Source organism: Barbus barbus (genome assembly GCF_936440315.1).
Source record: "Barbus barbus genome assembly, chromosome: 44".
In the NCBI taxonomy this organism is placed as follows: Eukaryota; Metazoa; Chordata; class Actinopteri; order Cypriniformes; family Cyprinidae; genus Barbus; species Barbus barbus.
In genome coordinates, this window is record NC_136722.1 from 21,443,753 (window position 1) to 21,465,886 (window position 22,134).

General features: G+C 35.0%; 1 protein-coding gene across 5 annotated transcripts; it reads right to left on the reverse strand.

Moving 5' to 3' along the window:
• Positions 1–6: 6 nt before the first annotated feature.
• On the reverse strand, positions 7–20,957 carry LOC306863274 (nuclear receptor-binding protein 2-like). Of its 5 annotated transcripts, none has more exons than XM_079406521.1 (20): positions 20,524–20,922; positions 12,920–12,998; positions 12,743–12,816; positions 8,022–8,144; positions 7,288–7,389; positions 6,761–6,850; positions 6,602–6,642; positions 6,407–6,501; positions 6,109–6,132; positions 5,084–5,170; positions 4,952–5,007; positions 4,748–4,843; positions 4,220–4,352; positions 3,638–3,740; positions 3,110–3,160; positions 2,893–3,028; positions 2,753–2,806; positions 2,443–2,506; positions 1,627–1,682; positions 7–1,431 (listed from the first exon to the last, which is right to left on the reverse strand). In XM_079406521.1, exons 4-20 carry the CDS (start codon positions 8,097–8,099, stop codon positions 1,348–1,350), a joined length of 1,350 nt encoding a protein of 449 aa, XP_079262647.1. In that variant the 5' UTR covers positions 8,100–8,144; positions 12,743–12,816; positions 12,920–12,998; positions 20,524–20,922; the 3' UTR covers positions 7–1,347. The 5 variants fall into 5 exon arrangements, with proteins under 5 accessions (XP_079262647.1, XP_079262648.1, XP_079262646.1 ...); XM_079406522.1 differs by lacking the exon at positions 12,743–12,816 and adding an exon at positions 11,706–11,750 and having other exon boundaries at positions 20,524–20,899; XM_079406520.1 differs by lacking the exon at positions 12,743–12,816 and having other exon boundaries at positions 20,524–20,941.
• Between the last annotated feature and the right edge of the window lie 1,177 nt (positions 20,958–22,134).

Here is a 22,134-nt window from a genome sequence, read left to right on the forward strand (position 1 = left end):
AATTTTCGAAAATAAATTTAGTCCTTTTAATAGAGATAGTTTAACTTTATTCAGTTAAGTAAATGCTCATGACAAAGAACTTCTTAGTGTATCCCACAGAAATGTATACATCGTAATGCATTCTACAAAAGTCATCACTAAAACCATATAGTTTGACAGCTGGTTAGTTGGTTGACTAGCCAGAATCCTTCACGTTTCTTACACGTGCGGTCTGTATAAAATGAGTGGTTCTTTGAAATTATTTTCAATTAGTGTTATTAGACACCAGCAAACAGCAATGTTTATACAAGGCAATACATTCCTGTATATGCAAAACACTCCAACGGCACATTAAGACATTCTCGTGATAGCTGACAGGGCAATGTGTGGACTGCAGAGAGAATTACAATCACATTCATTTGATTGGCCTTAACGCAACGTCTTACGTAAGATACATTTGGAAGATAGCATTTTGGGAAAACTGACAAGCTAAAAAAACAGGTAACTCGCCAGAAAATGTACATTCTAATTGACCCTTCAATCCAATAATGCTATATTACTGCTAAGTTTATTATTTCTTCAGGACAGTAACATTATCTACGCAAGTAAGTCAATGTAGCTATGCTACCTCTGATTTATAAAACGTGGCCGAACACAATTCATGAGACAAATAGACATTGCATTGTTAGCGTTGCCACTATCGGAGCATTAGCATTAGCATCATGCTGTTTCCATGGCAGAGCAACAGTTTGATGTTTATAGCTGGCTATATCAACAAATCTGGTGCAACTCTATCGCAGAGTAGGCTACTGAGCTTTTTTTTAATAACACAGTAACACAAAAACGCACATGCACTTGTAATGTACTTGCGTAGAGTATGTTTCTGGCCTAACAATAGTTTTTCTGTTTACATCACAAAATGAAGAAGATTGGCAATATTGAACTGTAACAAATTAGTTTTCCTAAACTTTATTTTCATCTACTGAGCTCTCCACAGAAGACACCTCCTCCCTACACCACATACGACTTTCCTCAAGAGAAGCCGAATTGCCCTTAAGCATCCCATGGGATTGTGGGAAGGACGGTTCCTACAGTGACAACTGGAATTGCTGGACGGAGACTCAGGGAGGTTAGCACAATCATCTTGGATGGGCATTTCTGGTGCCCCCTAACCTGGTCAATCACATGTTGTCATAAAACCAGTATGCCATGTTCTGTCATTTTTTTTGACCACAATTTCAATTATCCATACAAACTGACAAACTGGATGATTTGTTTCCATTGTCCTTCTCCTTCTGTTGGCGGGCCTCCCTCTCAGGTTCCACTGGCATGTAAATGTCCATTGCCATCGCAACAGACCATTGTCATTCATATGGTTGTTATGGCACTAGCAGACCCACGGTGTCGGTTCAAAGCCTCTTCCAGGAATGCTACGATCTTGTCACCATCCTCCTGTGGAAATTAATGGCAAAATATGGGCATAGGACGAGAAGTTGAACAAGAAGTGAACATTTAGCTGTAGCTGCTGCTTCTATGTGATTTCATGTCACATACAAGAAATTATACTGATATGCTTGAGATGATGAACATAGTGAAAATAGGACATTTGCAGTATGTAGTGTGAATCAGTGTGTTTTTTAGTCTCACCTCACTGATGAAGGAATGATGGATAAGTTCATTGACCAAATCTCTGGAACTGTCATCTGTAATGACCACATATCAGGATTCAGCACATAATATTTTAAATCTGAACCAAACACTGAACAACATGACTCCAAATTATAGTCAATATATTTAAATATTGATAAGCATGTTTGAATATTTAAATACACATTTCAAAAGCTAATACACAAAATAATGAGGAAATTAATCGTTTGTGTTGTTCCAAGCCAGTGTTATTTTAGATATTATTATAATATTTATTCATATTTGGACTTTTTAAATGTGTTATATAAAAAATAAAAATAACAAAAGCACAACAGAATTACTAAAACTAAAAGTTACAGTAATTCTGTTGTATTTTTGTCATTTTTATTTTATTTTTTTATTGAGCTTTCATTTATTTTTATTTTACCTTCAAAACTGTTAGTACTTATTAATAAAACATTAAGTAAGTTTTTTTCCCTCTAATATTTATATATTATTTTATTCCAGCTTTATTTCATGTGCTGAAAAATTAAATAAATATAATTTAAGAGTTTAGTATTAAACTAAGTTCTAGGTCTACTTAGTTGGAATGAAAAAAATTACAATATTACACAATTACAATATCATAATGTGATTAAAATATCTTAATATGAAATTTAAAAATTTAAGTAGAAATTCAAATTTAATGCCACCATACTACTGCATTTTTGGCTGCCATTCAATTTTAGCACCACTGCACTTATGTGGTGAAGAGATGATAAAAAAAATTGAAAAATATGTTTGGGGGAAAAAAAAGGTCAATGCGGTTAAACTCACTTGGCATAATATCACAGCTGAGCTGCCGATGGAGTTTATCATCCAGTTTCAAGAAAAGAGTGAGCTGTGAAAACAGCAGATATCAGTTCATTTGCCACTGATTCAACAGATGTTGCCATGTTGTACTCCTTAACATGAGTATAATAGTCTGCATTATCATTAATAACAATTAAAACAAATGTAGATGAATCACCAGAGACACAAAGAACTAAACAGAGAATCACAATCCAAATCTAACACTGTCACTGATCAAGATTGCTCTTGGATGAATCTTTAAACTAATCCTTAAATAGCATTGAGACAAACTCACATGGGTTTTAGTAGTTTCTTCATTAGACTCCAGGTTACAATGCATCTGTACCACCTAGAATGACAATTTAAGACTAAATAAGAAAAAACTGATTGAACTGAACTATTATACAGTAAATGTGTTTTCATGAGAACACAGACCTTCCTGGTCTCAGCCTCTTGCGGCTCAGGCGTGGGGGTCTTCACCGTCTCCACCTGCTCTTGGGACATGGAGAGGGCACGAGGTACGGGATGGGGTCGAGTGGACGCAAAGTTCATCAGAGGGTAAATGCCATTCCTGAGTGGTAAAATGCACATGTACACATTACAAACCACAGGCTACTTTTTAACATTATTGCCTTTATCTGGTAACTCTTACTTCACATCCTCCAGAAACTTGTCCAGCTCTAGAGGAGAAACATGAGAATACCTGCAGGACAGGAGATAAAAAAAAATACAAATGATCAAACATACATGATTGTGTCATATTACATATCGTATCATATGTCAAATCATATCACAACTTTAATACTATTGTTCAAAAGTTTTCAAAAAAAGTCTCTTATTATCAGAAATAGAGTAAAAACACAATATTATTCCAATGTAAAATAACTATCTTCTATTTGAATATATTTTAAAATGTAATTTATTCCTGTGATGCAAAGCTGAATTTTCAGCATCATTACTCCAGTCTTCAGTGTCACATGATCCATGATGCTTTTTTTCAAGATTGTTTAAGGAGTTCAAACAGAATTGATTTGAAGGCATCTTTTGTCATAGTATAAATGTCTTTGCTGTCACTTTTGCTCAATTTAGTATGTGCTTGCTTCAATTATTTCTTAAAAAAAAAACAAATAAAATCTCATTGTCCCCAAACTTTTGAACAGCAGCTTCAGTTAAAACTTACTTGAGCTGAACGCGAGGACGATCTTTGTGAATAATCTCTGCCATGACTCCATTTGGGTCGAATGATTTGGTTTTCTCCTCCACACAGTTCTCTGGAAGCATGTCTTTAAACCCAGATAACATGTAAATGCAATATTTTATCATTTAAATAATAATAATCCATTTTACCTGAAATCCCATTCATCTTAAAATGTATCATTTAGGTTATCCTTCACAAGAAAACTACCTGAAATAAATGATGTATTATTATTTCATGGCTCAGAATACTTGATTGTGATTGGTCAGTTACAATAAACACTGACTGCTAAACTGTACAACCTTGTTGCCAAACAGCTTATATCCAACATAGCAATCATACAAAATAATTTAAACTAAAACCAATATTTCACTCCAGTAACATATAGTCACGGTCCATTATCTCTTGCATATTTAAATACATCATCTATATATGAAATGATTAAAAGTCACTACAAGTGAGAGAGGAGGAGGAAAGATAACAGTTTTTTGCAGTGGCTATATAATTTTTTCTGACAGTTACAATCAATACATTCTTATTTTGTTATCTAATTTGAAGCACGCTTACACTGGTTATTGATGAGGCAGTGTGCTGCGAGCAGCTTCAGTGAGTGCACTTCAAACAGCACGCGGTGAAACAGCAGGTCATGTGCCGTCGGCCGGAGTCTGGGATTGTGACGCACACACATCTGGGTGAACTCCTGTTAAACATCAAAGAGCAGTAACTGTGTTATTTTACTATCAATGATATTCAGTGTCAAAAATTTTAATAAAACAAAGATTACTGGAGTCAAACTCTCATAAAATGCATTTCTTTCAAGCACTTTTAATAAATAAATGTGGGTTTTTAGGTTTCAGACATTTGCATTAACAAACAATATTAATTTTAACCATATAAAGACTACTGTTTCTTATTTGATATGCAAACTTTAACCATTTTGAAAGAAAATATGACTACTGGGTTCCTCTTTAAATGCAAGTCTGTGCTGTTGTGTTTGTTTACCTGTTTTATCATCTGCCAAGTGAAAATCATGAGTCCGATTGTATTTAGAAAAGCATCATGCCTGTTAAACATAACCCAGCCTTGCACACGTACCCTCATAAGCGGGTCTTCTAATGATTGGCCTGCATTGGCTATGGCCTCCTTGGACACAACTGAATCTCCATTTGCCTGAATCTCCAACACGGCCATCTGAAGGAGTTTAAATGTTATTTCATAAGGGACTTGTCACATTTCAGTGCTGTAAAGAGCTGGATGTAATATATAACACTGCCAGGTCATGCTTGGTTGGTATCTCACCTCCAAAGCACAAATCCCAAAGGAAAAGATGTCAATAGCGTAGTCATCTTCACATGCTGAGAATAGAGAAGGAACTATAAAATATAGAAAGCCAAAATTCTAGTGAAGATGTGAAGATGTGGTCACACTCACAGCCATACTCTGGACTGAAGAAGTGCAGGTTCTTCTTATCATCTCGGTTTTGGTGTAATTTACCCTGGACGCCCCCTTCTGGGAACACTTGGTAAGAGTAGAGAATCAGTGTGGGTCAAGGTCTCATAAAAATATACATTTCTTTATTGAAAATAAATGTGGGTTTTTAGCTTTCAGCCATTTTCATTAAACTATATTACATTTAACCCTAAAGCCTACAGTATCATTTTAATGCACAAATGTCCACAATCTACTACATTCCTTCTGTCGTCTGATTGATAGTTTATAATTCTATAGCAAGTAAATGCCTTTTGTATCATTTTAACAACATCGCCTTCAGGTCGTGATTCATATGTTTTGCTGTAAAATCTTTAATGATCTCTAAACGTGAAAGTAGCTTTTATATTGCACGTAATATTTCAAAACTAACTCTTACTGCAGCAACTTTTTTTTATCATATTAAAATGTAAGTATCAAATATGATGCTCAATCGTCATTTTATTGTGTTGCATTATGTTTTGCTCCCCATAATGAAACCAATAGAGCTTTTTGATCGTGAAATTAAACATTCAAAGATCATGTTAGTAAGACATATTATTGGGAGATAATATATTTATATTCATATTAATTTCATGCAAGCCGTCTTTTATACTGTTATAAAGATCTCATTACCTTACATTACAAGCTATTAAAATTTCATCTTACTTTTTTATCATATAAATATCAACAACTGTAACAAATTGCACATTTTTGCTCAGTTTGGGCCTCTGAATAAAATGTAGGTGTTTTCTGAGTATGATCTTTATATTCTATGTCATACTACATAAGCAATATATGACGCTCAGTAAAAAAACACACATATGGAAACCTTTTTTCTAAGATTTTTTGTAGATAGTTTGTTTAAAGGTTCAAAAAATGTTTTTTCAGATTGAATAAACATTTGATTCTAAAGTTTGTATCAGTGTTGGTTTTACGGTAAATTTGTTCATATTGCATATTGATTGAGGTGTTAAAATGGCTCTTACCATTCACAAAGAGTCGATGCCAAACTACAGAGAAAAACAGAAATTAAAGAAGACAATGGATGATGATTATACAGATTTCGTTATTTCATTACCTTCATTTTTGTGAGCATAAGTGCTCCATAAACACTGATTTACTTTGTCAAGAAACGTTTGTTTTTAATTGGATCTAAATGTTTGCATAAACATTGTCATAATTCTTTTAAACAATAAATGTGCCTCTCAGTCAAAAATTAGACTAAAAAGCGGATATTTAAGAGGAGAAATAAAAAAAAGGCTGAAAGTGCAGGGGAAAATATACCTGATCCGATTTTAATCAGGCCGTTGTGCTGAATGAAGATGGTGTCACATGTGAGGTTGCCGTGAATTATGGGAGGGTCACAGGAGTGCAGGTAACTGATGAGTGGAAAGAAGTCGCATGCTTGTTAACAAATTTGTCTGAACACACACACAACCTTCAACAAGCACGCACACACACAAATAAAGAGTGTGTCACCTGAGGGCAGAGAGGATCTGTGTACACCAGCGTTTCCAGGCCTGAAATACAGTAATGTATCACATAAACACAAACTTGCACAGCATTGCACAATAATAATCATGTGCATCATATATTTAGACATCAGTCTGGGACTAAAAATGCTTAAGAAAGCCTGACCTTGACATTCATGGTCTTGTGGTTTTTCTTGGTCTTTTTAAGGAACTGTTTCAAGCTGCCAGACGACATGTACTCTGTGATGAACACAACCTGTGAGGGACATTAAAAGAAAAGCTATTTCCATATAATGGCCACTTCAGCTTTATACCAAAATAAGAAGTTATTTTAGAAAAAAAATTATCTTAAGACTTTTTAAGCTCACACTTCCCATATCTGGCTCTTCAAACTGCAAGTGTATGTGGCCAGATATGATTTTTTTTCTGTTCAGCCTCTATTTGGTTAATCAAGCTTGAGACGTCAGCAATCCTCTTGCCATTGGTTTTGATTTCATTTGCATAATAAGAATTTTTTAGGTTAAATACTGGCCTTACTAAAGTGTTTCAAAATACTTTTTTTTTTTTTTTTAAACGATACAGTTCACCTTTGAGAGATACTTTGATGTAGATATTTTTATATCTATATTTGAATATAGTCACTTTATTATCAAAAGGACATTGATACCAGCAGTGTGTATCTGTGTGTGTTACCCGAGCATGATTGTCCCCGATGTCCAGCCAATATTTGTGAAATTTGACGATGTTTGGATGATCCACCTGCATCAGGTTCTCAAACATCTCCTTCATTTTGTCCTACACAAATACAACACACACAAATATACAAAATCAAACACATCTGAGCATGTTAATCATTTTAACTATCACATACACATGCACTACTGTTCAAAAGTTTGGGGTCAATATGATTTTTAAAGAAATTAATGCTTTTATTCAGCAAAGATGCACTAAATTGATCAAAAGTGACTGTAAGGAAATTTATAATGTTAAAAAAAATTATATTTCAAACTAATTCTGTTCTTTTAATCGTTCTATTTATCAAGGCATAGTTAAAAGAATGTAGTACGGTTTCTAGAAAAAGTGTTTAGTACAACTGTTTTCATCATTGCTAATAATAATAGTTTCTTGAGCAGAAAATCAGCAAATTAAAATGATTTCTGAAGGATCATGTGACACTGAAGACTGGAGTAATGATGCTGAAAATTCAGCGTTGCATCACAACGAACAGGAATAAATGACATTTGAAATTATATTTAAATAGAAAACAGTTATTTAAAATTATAACACAATATTACTATTTTTACTTTATTTTTGATCAAATAAATGCAGCCTTAGTGAACATAAGAGACTTCTTTTAAAACACCTTAACAACCCCAACAATGGTTTTGAACATTTGAACAGAAATGTTTTTTGAGCTGAGCGCTCACCTCCACTGTCTTGAAGACCTTCTTGTCATGGAAGAGAACCTCATTCCAGACCACCTCAACACCCTCTTCAGTGTCCATGGCCAGAGAGGCGCTCTCCACTCCAGGAACATTCCCCTGACTCACCTGCAGGGGGAGACAAATCATCACTTTTAACATCCACTATCCAATCATAATATCCTCTTATGAGTACTGGAATAAAGTAAAATGTTTTTAAAGAGTGATGTGTCACTTGAGTGGGGAAATTATCAACTGCTGAATTTAAATGTGATGTGACATAAGTATTTAAAATACTATCAGCTGCATTGATTGTAGTGAAAGACATTGATCAGCATTCTGTCTAGTCTCATTGCTAGAGTTTTATAATTATTTATAAATAATACATATTTTTTACATATTACATGCTCTGTTTTTAAATATTTGGAACTAATTCCGAGTAAAAATTATGTAAAATCAGTTGTATTTTTTAATCATTTATTTAATATTTTATCAAATAAATGTATATTTTTAATATATTTTAATATAGAACATTACGTTTTTTTATCTAATTAGTTTACATCTTATTTGTTAAATTAAATTAAATGATCACATTAGCCTATATAAATCAGCATTGACCATTAGAGACTGGCATTTATTGACCCATATTTGTTTGGACATCCTATTCTTTTGTTAACCTCTTTTCAAATCAAAATTTGAAAGTATAATTTATCTAACAGACTTCAAAGGCATATTTTGTGAATTTCAGAGAGAAAATGTTACATTTGAATTTTAATTAGAGCCTGAGATAGAGAGATAGAGAGAGAGAGATGGCAGAGAAACATAAAGAGGAGGATCATGCTGAGAGAGGAATAATGACTGAAGAGATGAAACGAAAGAGAGAGACAGCAAATCGTGAAAAAGAGTACACACGCCTCTGCCGAGTCATGCATGTCTCACACTTCATCTCTGCTGTGTGCATGTGAGCAGACAAATACAGTGTGTGTCCATCTGCAACTGTCTGTACTTGTATGACTAATAAATGCATTTGTCTGCTTTGTTCAGCTGACTGCTGTCAGACAGACACAGCTACGCTTTTAACAAAGAACAAAAAAATTATTTGAAAAAGTTATGGTTTCCATAAAGATATTAAGCAGCACTGTTTTCAACATTGATAAATTAATGATAATAAACATTTTAGTAATGATTGCTGTAAATTCTGCTTCACCATCACAGGAATAAATTACAAACTTAAAACAGTTAAATTGTAACAATATTTCAAAATATTACCGTTTTTACTGTATTTCTGATTAAATAAATGTAGCCTCGAGAAACTTGAATCTTACCAACTTTTGAATGGTAATGTCGATAAAAATGCAATAACTAGGCAAAACCTTTCACCTCAATATATGAGTATTTAAATTCAATTCAAGGTCAAGACTTGGCTGGAATTACATGCATGTTGCAATCCCAGTTGTTTGACTGAGCCAAAAAACGGTCACCTATATTAGGTGTTTTACGGTATACATGTTTCGGGTTGGCACTCTGAGCCAAGCTGTTTGTAGAGATATGGACTGGAATCAGAAGCGTCTATTGCATGCACATGGCAGAACCGCTGGGGATCTTAACAGACCGCATGCATAAATTCAGTGTCCTTTTATTATTCAAGATATTAGGTTTATTAATATGTAGCGGATGATGCATATTTGCATTCTAGTAAACAGGTGAGCATTCAAAACATCCCTTCAAATGCATCCATCTCAGCTTCATACACTTGTTTTGGTCGATAATGTGATTATATTTGTGGAGGAGCTGCAGAATTCAGATACACTTGAGCCATTGAGTCATCAGCTGGGAATCTAGCCCAGCACTAGTCAAAAGACCACGATATATCACCCTCACAAAGTAAATAAGGCACCAGAAATGCTTTTCCTGTTGCTTTCTGAGAGTGGTGACCAAGATGTGAGTTTAACACTTTGGAACCAGAATTGAAGTCCTAGAGGAATGTTCTCTATATACATTATGCCATGAAGAATGCCAAATTCTGTCAGGATGGAGAAAAATATACTGATCTACTGCAATTTTATTTTCCCAACCAACCAATCAATCAACAATAATAAATAATGTAAGGTTTATATTAAGTTATATATAAATAATTGTACAAATTTAAATCTGATACATAGGTTATATATAAATAATTAAAAAGCTCCAGTCATGAACTTCATGAACATTTTGTAGCTCAACAAGCTGTTTTGTCGTTTCTTTGAACCTAAAAGGCTTTTTGGGTACAACTGGGCTGATCCTAAAACACCATGAAAGAAGTACATTACTAACCACCAGTCTGAGCCCTGATTTGTATGGATTACCCACAATCCTTTGGTTGTTTGCAAGTATGGCATGTTGCCTGCAACAGGGTTTCATCTCTGAAGTCATGAGGTCACAGAGGCTGTAGTGGGTTTAATGCATGTCGGAATGCAACAGCAGCCATAGAGGATTTATAGAAATGGACAAAACTCGTCAATAAGGTAAACTCTTTAAAATTCTCTTAAAGGTCAAACAGACATTAAAATAAATATAATTAGCTACAAACTTCAGTCTGCAAAACACTAAACGAAGCATCATTTGTACAGCAGCCAAATCCACAATTAAATAGAAATAGCAAATTGCTTTTTCGACAAGCAGTCATCACTAAAACAGACATCATGCACAATAAGCATAAAGATAATTGTTGGCATGTATGAGAAATGTTCCCTATTGTGCTGTTCTTCAATACAACAGTATAATTTTATCTATAATTACACCGTATTTAACACATTAACCCACGCAAATCTATTCTGTTATAAAGAAATTAAGTCTCTATATTCTCACAGTTTCTGCTGCACTAACATTTTCATGTGGTGCAGTATTTGATAAAAGATCGATAGGGAAATTAGTAAAGCATGTATTATGTATGAAAAAAAATCTGTTACTTGTTGCACTGATATACTGGGAAATTTCACTGTTTGTATCACTGGCTGTCAGTCTGTGTATTAGTAGTGCAGATTTTAAGTGATTGTCTCTGTAGTTACATCATTACGCCGGTAGGTGGCGACAAGTGACAGTCTTTAAGAGTAAGTCATTTGTTTCATTCATTTAAAGGGGACCTATTATGCCCCTTTTTACAAGATGTAAAATAAGTCTCTGATGTCCCCAGAGCGTATATGTTAAGTTTTAGCTCAAAATACCCCACAGATAAATTTTTATAGCTTGTTAAAATTGCCACTTTTAGGGTATGAGCCAAAACGCGCTGAATTTGAGTATGTTGCTTTAAATGCCAGTGAGCTGTTGCTCCCGGAGAAGAGGGCGGAGCTTCAAGAGCTATATTAGCAGACAGTGCTAGTCTTTGCAAATAAACATTCCACTACTAATACAAGCCTGTTATCTTTACAGAAAACTACTCGGTTTCAAAGTCAGTCCTCTGATTATACTGTGCATAATAAATTTGCGTTTATGAATTACACAGACGGGGAGCACGACGGGCTAAAAATAACAACATAGCTGGTCTCATGCTATGCAACTTTTAACTACCACATTCCTATTCACAATCATTCTGATAGCTCTTGAAGGCAGCATCAGTGAAAACAGACAATGATAGCTTTAGCAATTAGCCTTACAGAGTGCCGAGAAGCTCTTTCAGAAAGGCAATTTGGAAAACAAACGTGTGATACTTACTTTGTCTGGAGCTGATGTTCGCGCACGAAGCGTTGGTATTAATTCCTAAACATTTAGGGGACGTTACCGTATTTTTCTGGGATATTTCCTTTGAAAATGAAATTTAACCACAGTGTCCTCGGCTCAGATGTGGGGAGATTATGGCAACTCCTATGTTCATTAGTGCATCCCAAAACACTTGAAATGCCTCTTTGGCGCTGACATTGTATATAACTCCAATAATAGCGGATCGCAGCTTCTCACTCAGGGCTGTGATTATGCTAATAGGGCAGAGAGCATCACAAATGGGTGGGACTTTTTCCCCTCGTTGACGTGAACAGATTTTTTTGCATAATAGGTCCCCTTTAACGGATTCATTTGAAAACACTGATTCATTGAGGAACAATACAAGTGCCTGCTGTTACTAGTAAGTCATTGAATCATTCACTCAACTGATTCATTCGAAAACACTGATTCAGGAACCAAACACATTACTGTGGCATTTAAACGTGTTATGGTCTGTGTTTGGAACAATTTTCGTGGTTGCAAAGATTTACAAACCAACTGAGAATACTGTGTATACAATATTATTAACTGTTATATAAAACAATATCACAATCACATGCCCACTTTTAGTCCGAATGTTAGTATCGCTCGTGTGATATTACGTATATAACATACATTATCACATGCGCTCTAGAATACTTGATTCTGATTGGTTGAAACCATAAGGTCAAATATTATTGTATATAACTGGAAAGATCATAATCCTATGTACTAGTTTCATGTCTTTCCTCATACAGTCTTTCGACTAACACAACAGAATTTAAAGGGGTCATCGGATGCAAAATTCACTTTACAACTTGTTTGAACATAAATGTGTGTTGGAAGTGTGTGTACACATCCATCCTATAATGATAAAAATCCACCCAGTGTTTTTTTTAAATCCCTGTTTTAAAATCCCCTCTCTCAAATCAGGCTGTTCTGAGATTCCTGTCAGAATGATGTAGTTCTGCACAGACCACTCCCACGATAGTTGATTGACAAGACCATCTTACCTTAGACCCGCCCTGAGTGAGCGGTCATCCGTCTGCCATTGTGTCGACTCCGTGCAGGGGAAGACAAGATGTCTCTGATTAAGTGATTGAGGTGTTGGATGTAATAATGAATAAAGCAGTCGTCATTTACTCCCGAAATCTGAGCCGCTGAAGACACAGAGGATTAACGTTACTTACGTTTTGAAGTGAATGCGCCGATCCCCGATCTGCCTAAATGTGCCTATGTTCGCACAAATCATTCGTGATCCAGCTTCATCTACAGAAGAAGTGAGTATGAGGGTTATGAATCTTTGCAAATCGCATTTCCTGATAATGTGCTAGTTAGTCAGTTTCGCAGCTGAAGTTTACAGTCTGCTCGTCACTCCACAGACGAGACAAGGCGGGGCGAGCAGAGCTCATTAGCATTTAAAGCAACATGGACTATAATGATTTGCTAAAAACAGAGCTGATTTTGACAGGGTAAAGAAGGTGTTTTTTACACTACCATTGAGACATTTTAAACAAAGTATGTTTCATTAAGACCCTAAAGAATCATATCAACTTGTGTAAAATGGGCATCCGATGACCCCTTTAAACTCAAACATTTAATGTACATTTATTTAGGTATCTGTTGAACAGCTATGTAAGAAGTATAATGTATAGTCACGGTTGCAAACTTAAAGGTTTTTTCTGCTAGTATCAAGGTCATAATCATTCTGTCTGGGTTTATTTTGTGATAATGACTGTCTGACTATACATTATCCTTTACATAATTGCACACAGCGATGTATCTACAAGGTAAAAATGTTTCTTTATCAACCTTTTCCATCGCTGTGGCAAACATGCATTTTACCTTTCATTTTCTGCTTTAAAATTCACAGATGGATGAGGTTAAAAATAGCTGTGTATTCTCACATTCACAGCTTCTGTTATGAAGGCCACTTTCCATCAGTGTCACGTCTAGTGTACGTGTGTGTGTGTGTGTGTGAGAACAGGTGAAAGATCCTGTGGATGAGGGACAGTGTCCTCATGCTGACCTCTACATCCAGACACTGAGCTCCAACTGGGTCTGTCCAGTTTACAACAGGAAAACAGCCCTGGGCTCATCCCTGAACCCGAGAGGTTAGTCTGGGTTAAATCAGGATCGGGATCATGTGTGGCTTGATTTTAACCTAATCACAGACCAAATGGACATAATTAATTTACATTTATGTAGCATAAGGAACCAGGCTTTTCTCTCCACCTATTAAACTGTACACTTAAACAGTACAGTACTACAGTAATATATCATTAAAAACAAATCACCACCTACAAGGTCACTCTGTCTAATATTACAGGAAATGTGACAAATTTGCCAGGTAATACCAGGCTCTGTAGACCAGCCACTTGATAAAAAGAGGTTGAAACAATGGAGGAATTGTTCTGAATTAAGAGAAAGCAGCTCTATTGTTCCAGGAGTTGCAGAAATTGTCTTGCAAGCCCTGAGGCATGCTTGGCATGTGCTTATTTTCTCGAATGGAAAGGTGTTGAAAGTACATTTGGCCTGTTATTGCACCTCAAACATGCACAGGTACATCAACATCATCTAATAATGAGTCTCTAGTGAAATGCACCAGTGTGAGATATGATGTAATACACAGCAAACATTAGACCGAAAAAGAAACAAATACATACATTTATGTAAAAATGGACAATAAAGCTACTATATTCACACACAAACTATTTTTAAACAAGCAAGTAAACTGAAAATAGTCAATATCACTGTCTAGCAAGAGTGTAAAACAACCTACACTGAACAGATTTCATTGTAGACGTTATGTAAGACTCAAAGGTCGATGTGTCTGCATTCAAAGCAAGCAGGCCACGATCTGACAGAACTCATATTTGGTGAAATATTGACTAGTCTCCTTTAACCACTCATTAGAGAAACAGTATTATTGGATTAAAACACTACAATGAAGCAAATAAAATGCAATTAGACTGTCATTGTTATTGACTCCTGCTATCTTTATCCAAGGGAGTTTTAGGGTATCCTCCCCAGACAAATAAATTAAAAGCACTGAGTGGATTATCATGTTAAATAATGGGATTATCACAAAGCTTTTATTCGAATATGCCATAAAATGTCACGTTCAGTTGGTGCTTATCTGGACTGTACACAACCCCAGTAAACAATAGATTAGGGTTGAACGTTCAGAACTAGGACATCAACAAATCAAGCATTGATTAACCAAACTGTGAGAGTTATGGTCATCATAAAAGATCAAAAGAACAAAAACTTGCTGAAAAAAAGAAAACTAGATGCTAGGTATTGAAATTGAATAGAAAAATCTATTAAAAAATTTAAAATGTAATTTTAAATCTTGTTCTAAAAATGTAATTTTTATATATAATATAAAATATAATATATAATATTTTAATAATACCTTGTTAAAAATAACTTTTGCAATTTTAACATTGTTTTTATGTTATTAATCGCTAGACTGAATATAGCATTTTCAATTTTTACATGTTTTTTAATTCATCTTGATTATCAAATTATACACTCCTTTATCAATGTATCCTTGATCATGATTGATTGATTTCATTTATTTGTAGAACCATCTGAAAGATGTGTAACATGAAATCCTTGGCATTTTCCTTAGAATTCAGAGCAACACATTCTAGCAAAAGAGCTCATTCAAAACATCTGAAAGCTGAATTTAAAAAGGTAAACAAAGTCAGGCTGAGGTGTTAGGAAAAGCACCGCAGCCAACCGAGTGCATGTTGCGGCCAAAACCAAGAATCAATCATTATACTGGTGTGAAGCAATTCCAACAGTCATTAAAGGCATCTGTAGCTGCCTTATTCCTGAAAGAAGCATTAATATGTTCTGGCAAAAAAAAAAGAGCATTAATAAAAAGCTCTATAAAGAGACTAATCACTACCTAGTGCAATACCTAACCAAGCATGTGAAAAAGAGAAAAAAAGCTGTTATTTGTATAAACGGCTGGTTTATCGGGGGTTACAGTACAGTTAAGATTAGGGTTGGGCCGATGGCTGATAGACATCATGATGTGTCCGTACACTCATAGAAAATGTGTTTGAATTTTAAAGATGTGGCGCAACGCGGCGCGACACTGCTCTTTTCGTCCAGTGTGTGACCAGCTTCAGTCATCTCTCCTTACTGTCTGTTTATGAGGTAAGTGAAATTTTATGTACTGTAACAGGCAACCATTGGCAATCGTTATTTGTTTTCCTTGCCATTCTGAATACATATTTACACTTCGGGCACACCACCTAGCTCCACCCCCCGCCCCCCGGTGTCATCGTCCGATGCCAATTTTGTAGACATCGCCCAACCCTAGTTAAGATTCCTTTTGAATGGAAAGATCTGAGTTTGTATAAGGTTACAAGAGAATAATTTGCCCATAAATACCAGTGGGAAATGGTAAAGGTCATGAAATGTACTAATACTGAAACAAAACATAAACAATATTTGGTCATTTGCTTTAGTATTAAGACCGCAGATAAATAAAGACACTGTAAATGTGTTTCTTAAATTTCATTTCCTCCACTTCCCTGGAGAAACTCCAAGTGCATAAGCCAGTCAATTTCCTGCTGCGGGCAGCAAAAATCCAAACATGTCCTCAACAGCCATTCGTGAAGGAAAACACTGACAGTCTGCTTTCATAATGCAGAACTAACTGTAACTGAAACTTATTCTAGTATTGATGTATGGAAGCTTGTTTCAGGCCCAGGATAAAAAAAAAAAAAAAGGTAATTTCAACTTTTAATATCATAATTCAGAAATTCTTACTCAAAATTTTGAGTTTATATTATACAATTCTTACGTTTTAATAGCAATATATAAACTCAGAATTGTATAATACTATAAATTGACAAACTATAAAACTATAAATTGACAATTCTGAGAAAAAAGTCTGAATTGCAAGATATAACAAGGGGGCGCCCGCAGTAATGCCACGCTGTTTGATAACCGCCAGCAGAAGAACAGCGAATGCCATGTAGCGTCATACGTATCCCTTCTAGCCTTAGAGTTGCGCACTTGAAAACAAAGCCCACTAGACAGTGACCATGTGCTGATTCCGAATGCATCTCTCACATTGACTGACAAAGGAGTATACTTTAAAGGCTTGCGCACTCAACTGTTTGCAAAATGGAGCTTTGTGCTCGTGCATCCTACCTCTCTCATTCGTCTCAAATCCAAATATTCCATAATATTACCATATTTGTGATATAACGTATCTGAATGCTAAACTATTATTTATTATGTAAATTATAGGCTTTGTACTTAAGTGGCGTTCCAACGGTGACACAGAGGCAGGCACGCTGATGTTTGGCTCACTGTATTTTATTTTGATGAAGTACCAACTGCGCTGTCAAGTTAGCAATGCTGGAACGGATGTGTGTTTTTTTGTTTCGTTTTGTTTGTTTGTTTGTGTGTGTGCGTGCGCGATCACTTCAACTGTTTCCTTATACCAGCAGAATCAACTTTAAACACTTAGTGTCTTATTAATAATCACTGTACAAAGGTCTGCTTTTATTTGTGTTCACTCAAAATGAAAACAAAAAAATTGTAATTTGCACTACTGTCTGTCCAAAATAAATGAAAAGAAACTGAACATAGTAGATTTCTTTTTTTCCCCTATTGTACCGAAATCGTATATATTTCAACATTTCTGATTCTGTGGTGGAAACAAAAACAGACTTGCAAGAAAAAAAAAGCAGAATTTCAAGATGTAAACTTTTTTTGTGGGGGGGGTTACTTTTTTAATTTTTAATTCCGTGACAGAAACTGAATTGTGAGATGTAACTCTGAGGACAAGTCGGAAACTGCGAGATATAAATTCTAAAAAAGATGCAATTACCTCTTTTATTCTGTATCAGAAACAAAAAAAATGGAATTGTGAAATCTAAACTCAGAATTCTGAGAAAAAAAAAAGAATTGTGAGATTTAAACTCATAATTGCAAGAAAAAAGTTGTAATGTTGGGATAAAAAGATGCAATTACCTGTAACCTGTTGTTGTTTTTTTAATTCTGTGGCAAAAACAAAAAATTGAATTTTGAGAATTGTGAGATGTGACTGAATTGTCATAAAAAGTCAATTATCTTTACAAGCTTTCATAGCAAGCTTTACAAGCAGATGTGGTGTTCAGATAACATATATTTTACTTTTTTTCAAGATTTTAAATGAATCTTCTCTTTAAAATTGTTCTGGTGATAAAATCAAGTACTGAAAATAAATTAATTAATTAAAACACACACACAACACCAGCATTTTCACTATAGTGGATTTTGGGTCCCACTGTATCAGGGTTGTTAGATTTATAACTAAACATAAAACTATAAATAAAAAAGAAATAAATAAAACCTTAAAAAAGCTTCAACTAGCTGCCAAAGCAACTAGTTTAGTTTCATTTAGTTTAGTTTTAGTTAGGCATTTTATATTGACAGTATGACAAAACAGCAAAATTACTAAAACTGAAACATAAAATAAAAAATATAAATATTATACTAATAAAAATTCAAAATTAAAATAACTATAATAGTGTGCATAATACTAAAATAACTGTACAGTATCCTTTCAAATCAGAATTTCCCATTTGGGATCATGACCCCAAACTCACTGATTTTAAAGAAACTGATTATGATTTCACTAGTAGCCAAATAATCTATACAGGAAGTCCCTACTAGAAAAAATATGAACTAGTGGCCTTTCAATGATTCATTAACAGAAATCATTGAAAACTATCAAAATAAACTATTGTAATGAATATTCAAATATGATTCAAATAAATATAAATAAAATGAGTTTCTTCAACTCTTTGTAAAAGAGACAGCTGAAGTATAAACTGCTACACTGTTGAGTGCTATTCACTCAGCTATATTGCATTATATATGTTGCATCTGTAATGTCATGAAAGATCCATACTAACAGAGTCAGACATCCTCATGCTAAGTCATGGCCGATTACTGCGCCAAGCAATGTAATGAGAAAGCATCACTCAAGCACATAGATAATGTGCTATCAGAATATCTAAGTGCTTCTGCATTAGTGTGTCAGTGAGTTCCTGAAGTGACTGACACGCTCCTCGTGCTTTAAACTAGTCCAACTGGGTCTAAACTGTCCGTCTATGCAGGAATTTGATCCTTCTGGAATTGTGGATGACAGCAGATCGCTGATATAAAACTTAAAAATATCTTCACGATGGAAAATGTGCACTTCTGTGTGTGCACACCTCCCTGTTCATGGTCGGTTGATCATTTAATAATTAAACAAGTTGTATGTCATCATGCCTTGGTTTCTCTTGACGCTATATGGAGCAAAACGCAGTTCATCTAGTGTGCAGAACTCTTTCACAGGCTTTACCTGTGTCTGTTTTAGAAAGCGGAAATTTCTCAGTCAAGTCAAGGAAATCAAACAGGCTTTAAAATAAGCACTGTAATAAGATTTGATGCATATAAGCTCACTGTGAGGAGAAACCCAGACAAGCAAAATTCTTGCAAGAGAAAATAATCACATAATTTGCTGAGAAAGTATTATTTTAAAACTACAATTGAAGCGTGGTTTAATGAAGCTGGCTGTTCATATCACCGCTTTATTCACCCGTTTGCTTATGAATGGAAAAACAGTATTAGGGAGGGTCAAACTAATGCACTCATCAATATAAATGATAAGAACATGTGGGAGCTTATGATAAACTTCAGTAACTTTAGTAAGCTTGGAGACAAAGAGACATTACTGAGATGGAACGTCCCATTTAAATTGTGCTTGTGTGTTATACTTTTAATTTAACCTACATTATATTTTGGTCTTCACGCAACACAAAAATTAAATATGATTTAACAAATACTTAATTTAATTTATTTTTTACTCCTTTCAATTAAATATTTTTTTCTTTCTACAACCTGTAAATTATATATATTTAATTTATATCCGTTATGCATTTAAAGATTAAATTAACACAAACTACACCAATAAAATTAGATACATACTTGTCTCATATTTCATTTAATTTATTTATTTAATTGAATTTACTCATTTACATATTCAATTAAATATATAATATATAAATTTACAATATTAAGATATATTTAATGTGTTAAAAATGTGTATAAAAATACATAAATTAAATTAATTGATAAAAATATATTACAAATTTAAGACAAATAATTTTTTATTTAATATCTCTGTCTTTCTAAAAACTAAGCCATGACTAAAATGATGCAATAATCATGTTAGCCTTGTCAGATGAATAACATACTGAGCTGCCTACAAACACAGCCGTCATAACAAGTGGCTTACCAGGGCATCAAGTTGCCTACACAGTACCTAAAGCTGCATTTTTGAGCAACTGCCTACCTAGACAGCATGTGTAAGCTACATTTTTGGCCATTATACAGAGCTGACCACTTAATAAGCAGCATTTTAGGCCATCATTTTAAGACAAGTTGCCTTCCTGTATATCAAAAGAGCTACCTAAACATCGTTTTTATGCATCACAGTGAGCTTACGACCTAGACTGGTAGCATTTTTGGAGATTTAAGCTAGCTGGCTAACTTACCTGGGGGTCTCAAGCAGCATTTTTAAACCACATAATGGTCTCACTACCTATCTAGACAGCGTTTTTGGGATCATTGTGTGCTGCCTAACAAGGTATCAGTGAGCTGCCAACCTAGACAGCATTTCTGGGCATCGCGTCCAAAGCATGCACATCTGTGATCGTGAGCTGAATATTTAGGCAGCTGGGGAGGATTTGAGACACGGCTAATGTTAAACTGCTCCTCAGTGACTGACCTGCTCTTTTCGCTTCTGCCAACGGCCGCAGGGACTCTCCTCCACGATCTCACTCTCATCCTCGCTCTCCTCTTCCCTCTCCTCGGATCCACAGTTTCTCTCCGGGACCGACATAGTCATTATATGTCACGGAATGACCGTCGAACAAACGCCGCGCAGCCGTTGCGAAGGAAACAGCGTTGAAATGACGCGCTGCTCTGTGGACGACCACGCGAGATGACTCAATGTTCAATACGCCACATTATTTTCTGTCAGCAACAACTGATGTCGGTCATTTAAAATCCAATGAAATGCAGGTGAAATTACAAGCTGCTTTCCATATTGAAAATAAGAGTTGTTAAAAATAAAATGTCCTCTCATTCAGCAGTTTACCGCTTTAAAACGACACACATCGAGCGCAACTGTTGGCTCACAGATTACCGTAATAACTGGATAAATCACGACTACGTGCATCACTTAACCGTGTCCATTTCGAAATTAGTCAATATATTATTATTTATCAATATATATAATAATAATAATGTATTTATAAAAAATAATAATAATAAATAAATATAGTAAAAACTTTTCTATTTTGTCAGCAACACAGATTTTTTTTAAAGTTATAAACTACTCATCACAACAGGGATAACTAAAATGAAAACTGTTTATGTTGTGTTACTTGAAATAAAATAAATGTTAACTGAAATAAAGTAAAATATAAAACCTTGTTTTATTTTAGCAAGTAACCAAAGTTCATTTAGTTAAACTTACTCAAATTAAATAAAATTAATTAAAAATAAACTAATAAATCTCAACAAAAACTCACAACTAAACAAAACCCTTCTAGCATTTATTAAAAATTAAACTAAATTACTAAAACATTAACTACAAATTCAAAACAATATAAAATCTACTCAGAATTGCATCATCAGATTCCAGATTTTCAAATAGTTGTATCTCAGGTCATCTGCATTGTTGGATCTTGTGTCTCTCATCTTCCTTTTGGCAATACCCCATAGATTCTCTATGGGGTTCAGGTCAGGCGAGATTGCTGGCCAATCAAGCACAGTAACACCATGGTCATTGAACCAGCTTTTGGTATATTTGGCAGTGTGGGCAGGTGCCAAGTCCTGCTGGAAAATGAAATCAGCATCTCCATAAAGCTTGTCAGCAGAAGGAAGCACAAAAGTCTCTAAAATTTCCTGGTAGATGGCTGCGTTGACTGTGGACTTCAGAAAACACAGTGGACCAACACCAGCAGATGACATGGCAGCCCAAATCATCACTGACTGTGGAAACTTCACACTGGACTTCAAGCAACATGGATTCTGTGCCTCTCCACTCTTCCTCCAGACTCTGGGACCTTGACTTCCAAATGAAATGCAAAATTTACTTTCATCTGAAAAGAGGACTTAGTTTGGACCACTGAGCAACAGTCCAGTTCTTTTTAGCCCAGGTAAGATGCTTCTGACGTTGTCTCTGGTTCAGAAGTGGCTTGGTAGTCCTTTTCCTGAAGATGTCTGAGCGTGGTGACTCTTGATGAACTGACTCCAGCTTCAGTCCACTCCTTGTGAAACTCTCACAAGTGTTTGAATCAGCTTTGCTTGACAGTATTCTCAAGCTTGCGGT

Coding starts and splice junctions, on each gene's coding strand:
- LOC306863274 (XM_079406518.1), bottom strand. CDS start 20,643: ATGACTATGTCGGTCCCGGAGAGAAACTGTGGATCCGAGGAGAGGGAA. Junction 8,145..20,523: donor GGCAGAAGCGAAAAGAGCAG/GTCAGTCACTGA, acceptor CTCCCCCTGCAG/GTGAGTCAGGGGAATGTTCC. Junction 2,507..2,752: donor AAGAAACTACTAAAACCCAT/GTGAGTTTGTCT, acceptor CTGTTTTCACAG/CTCACTCTTTTCTTGAAACT.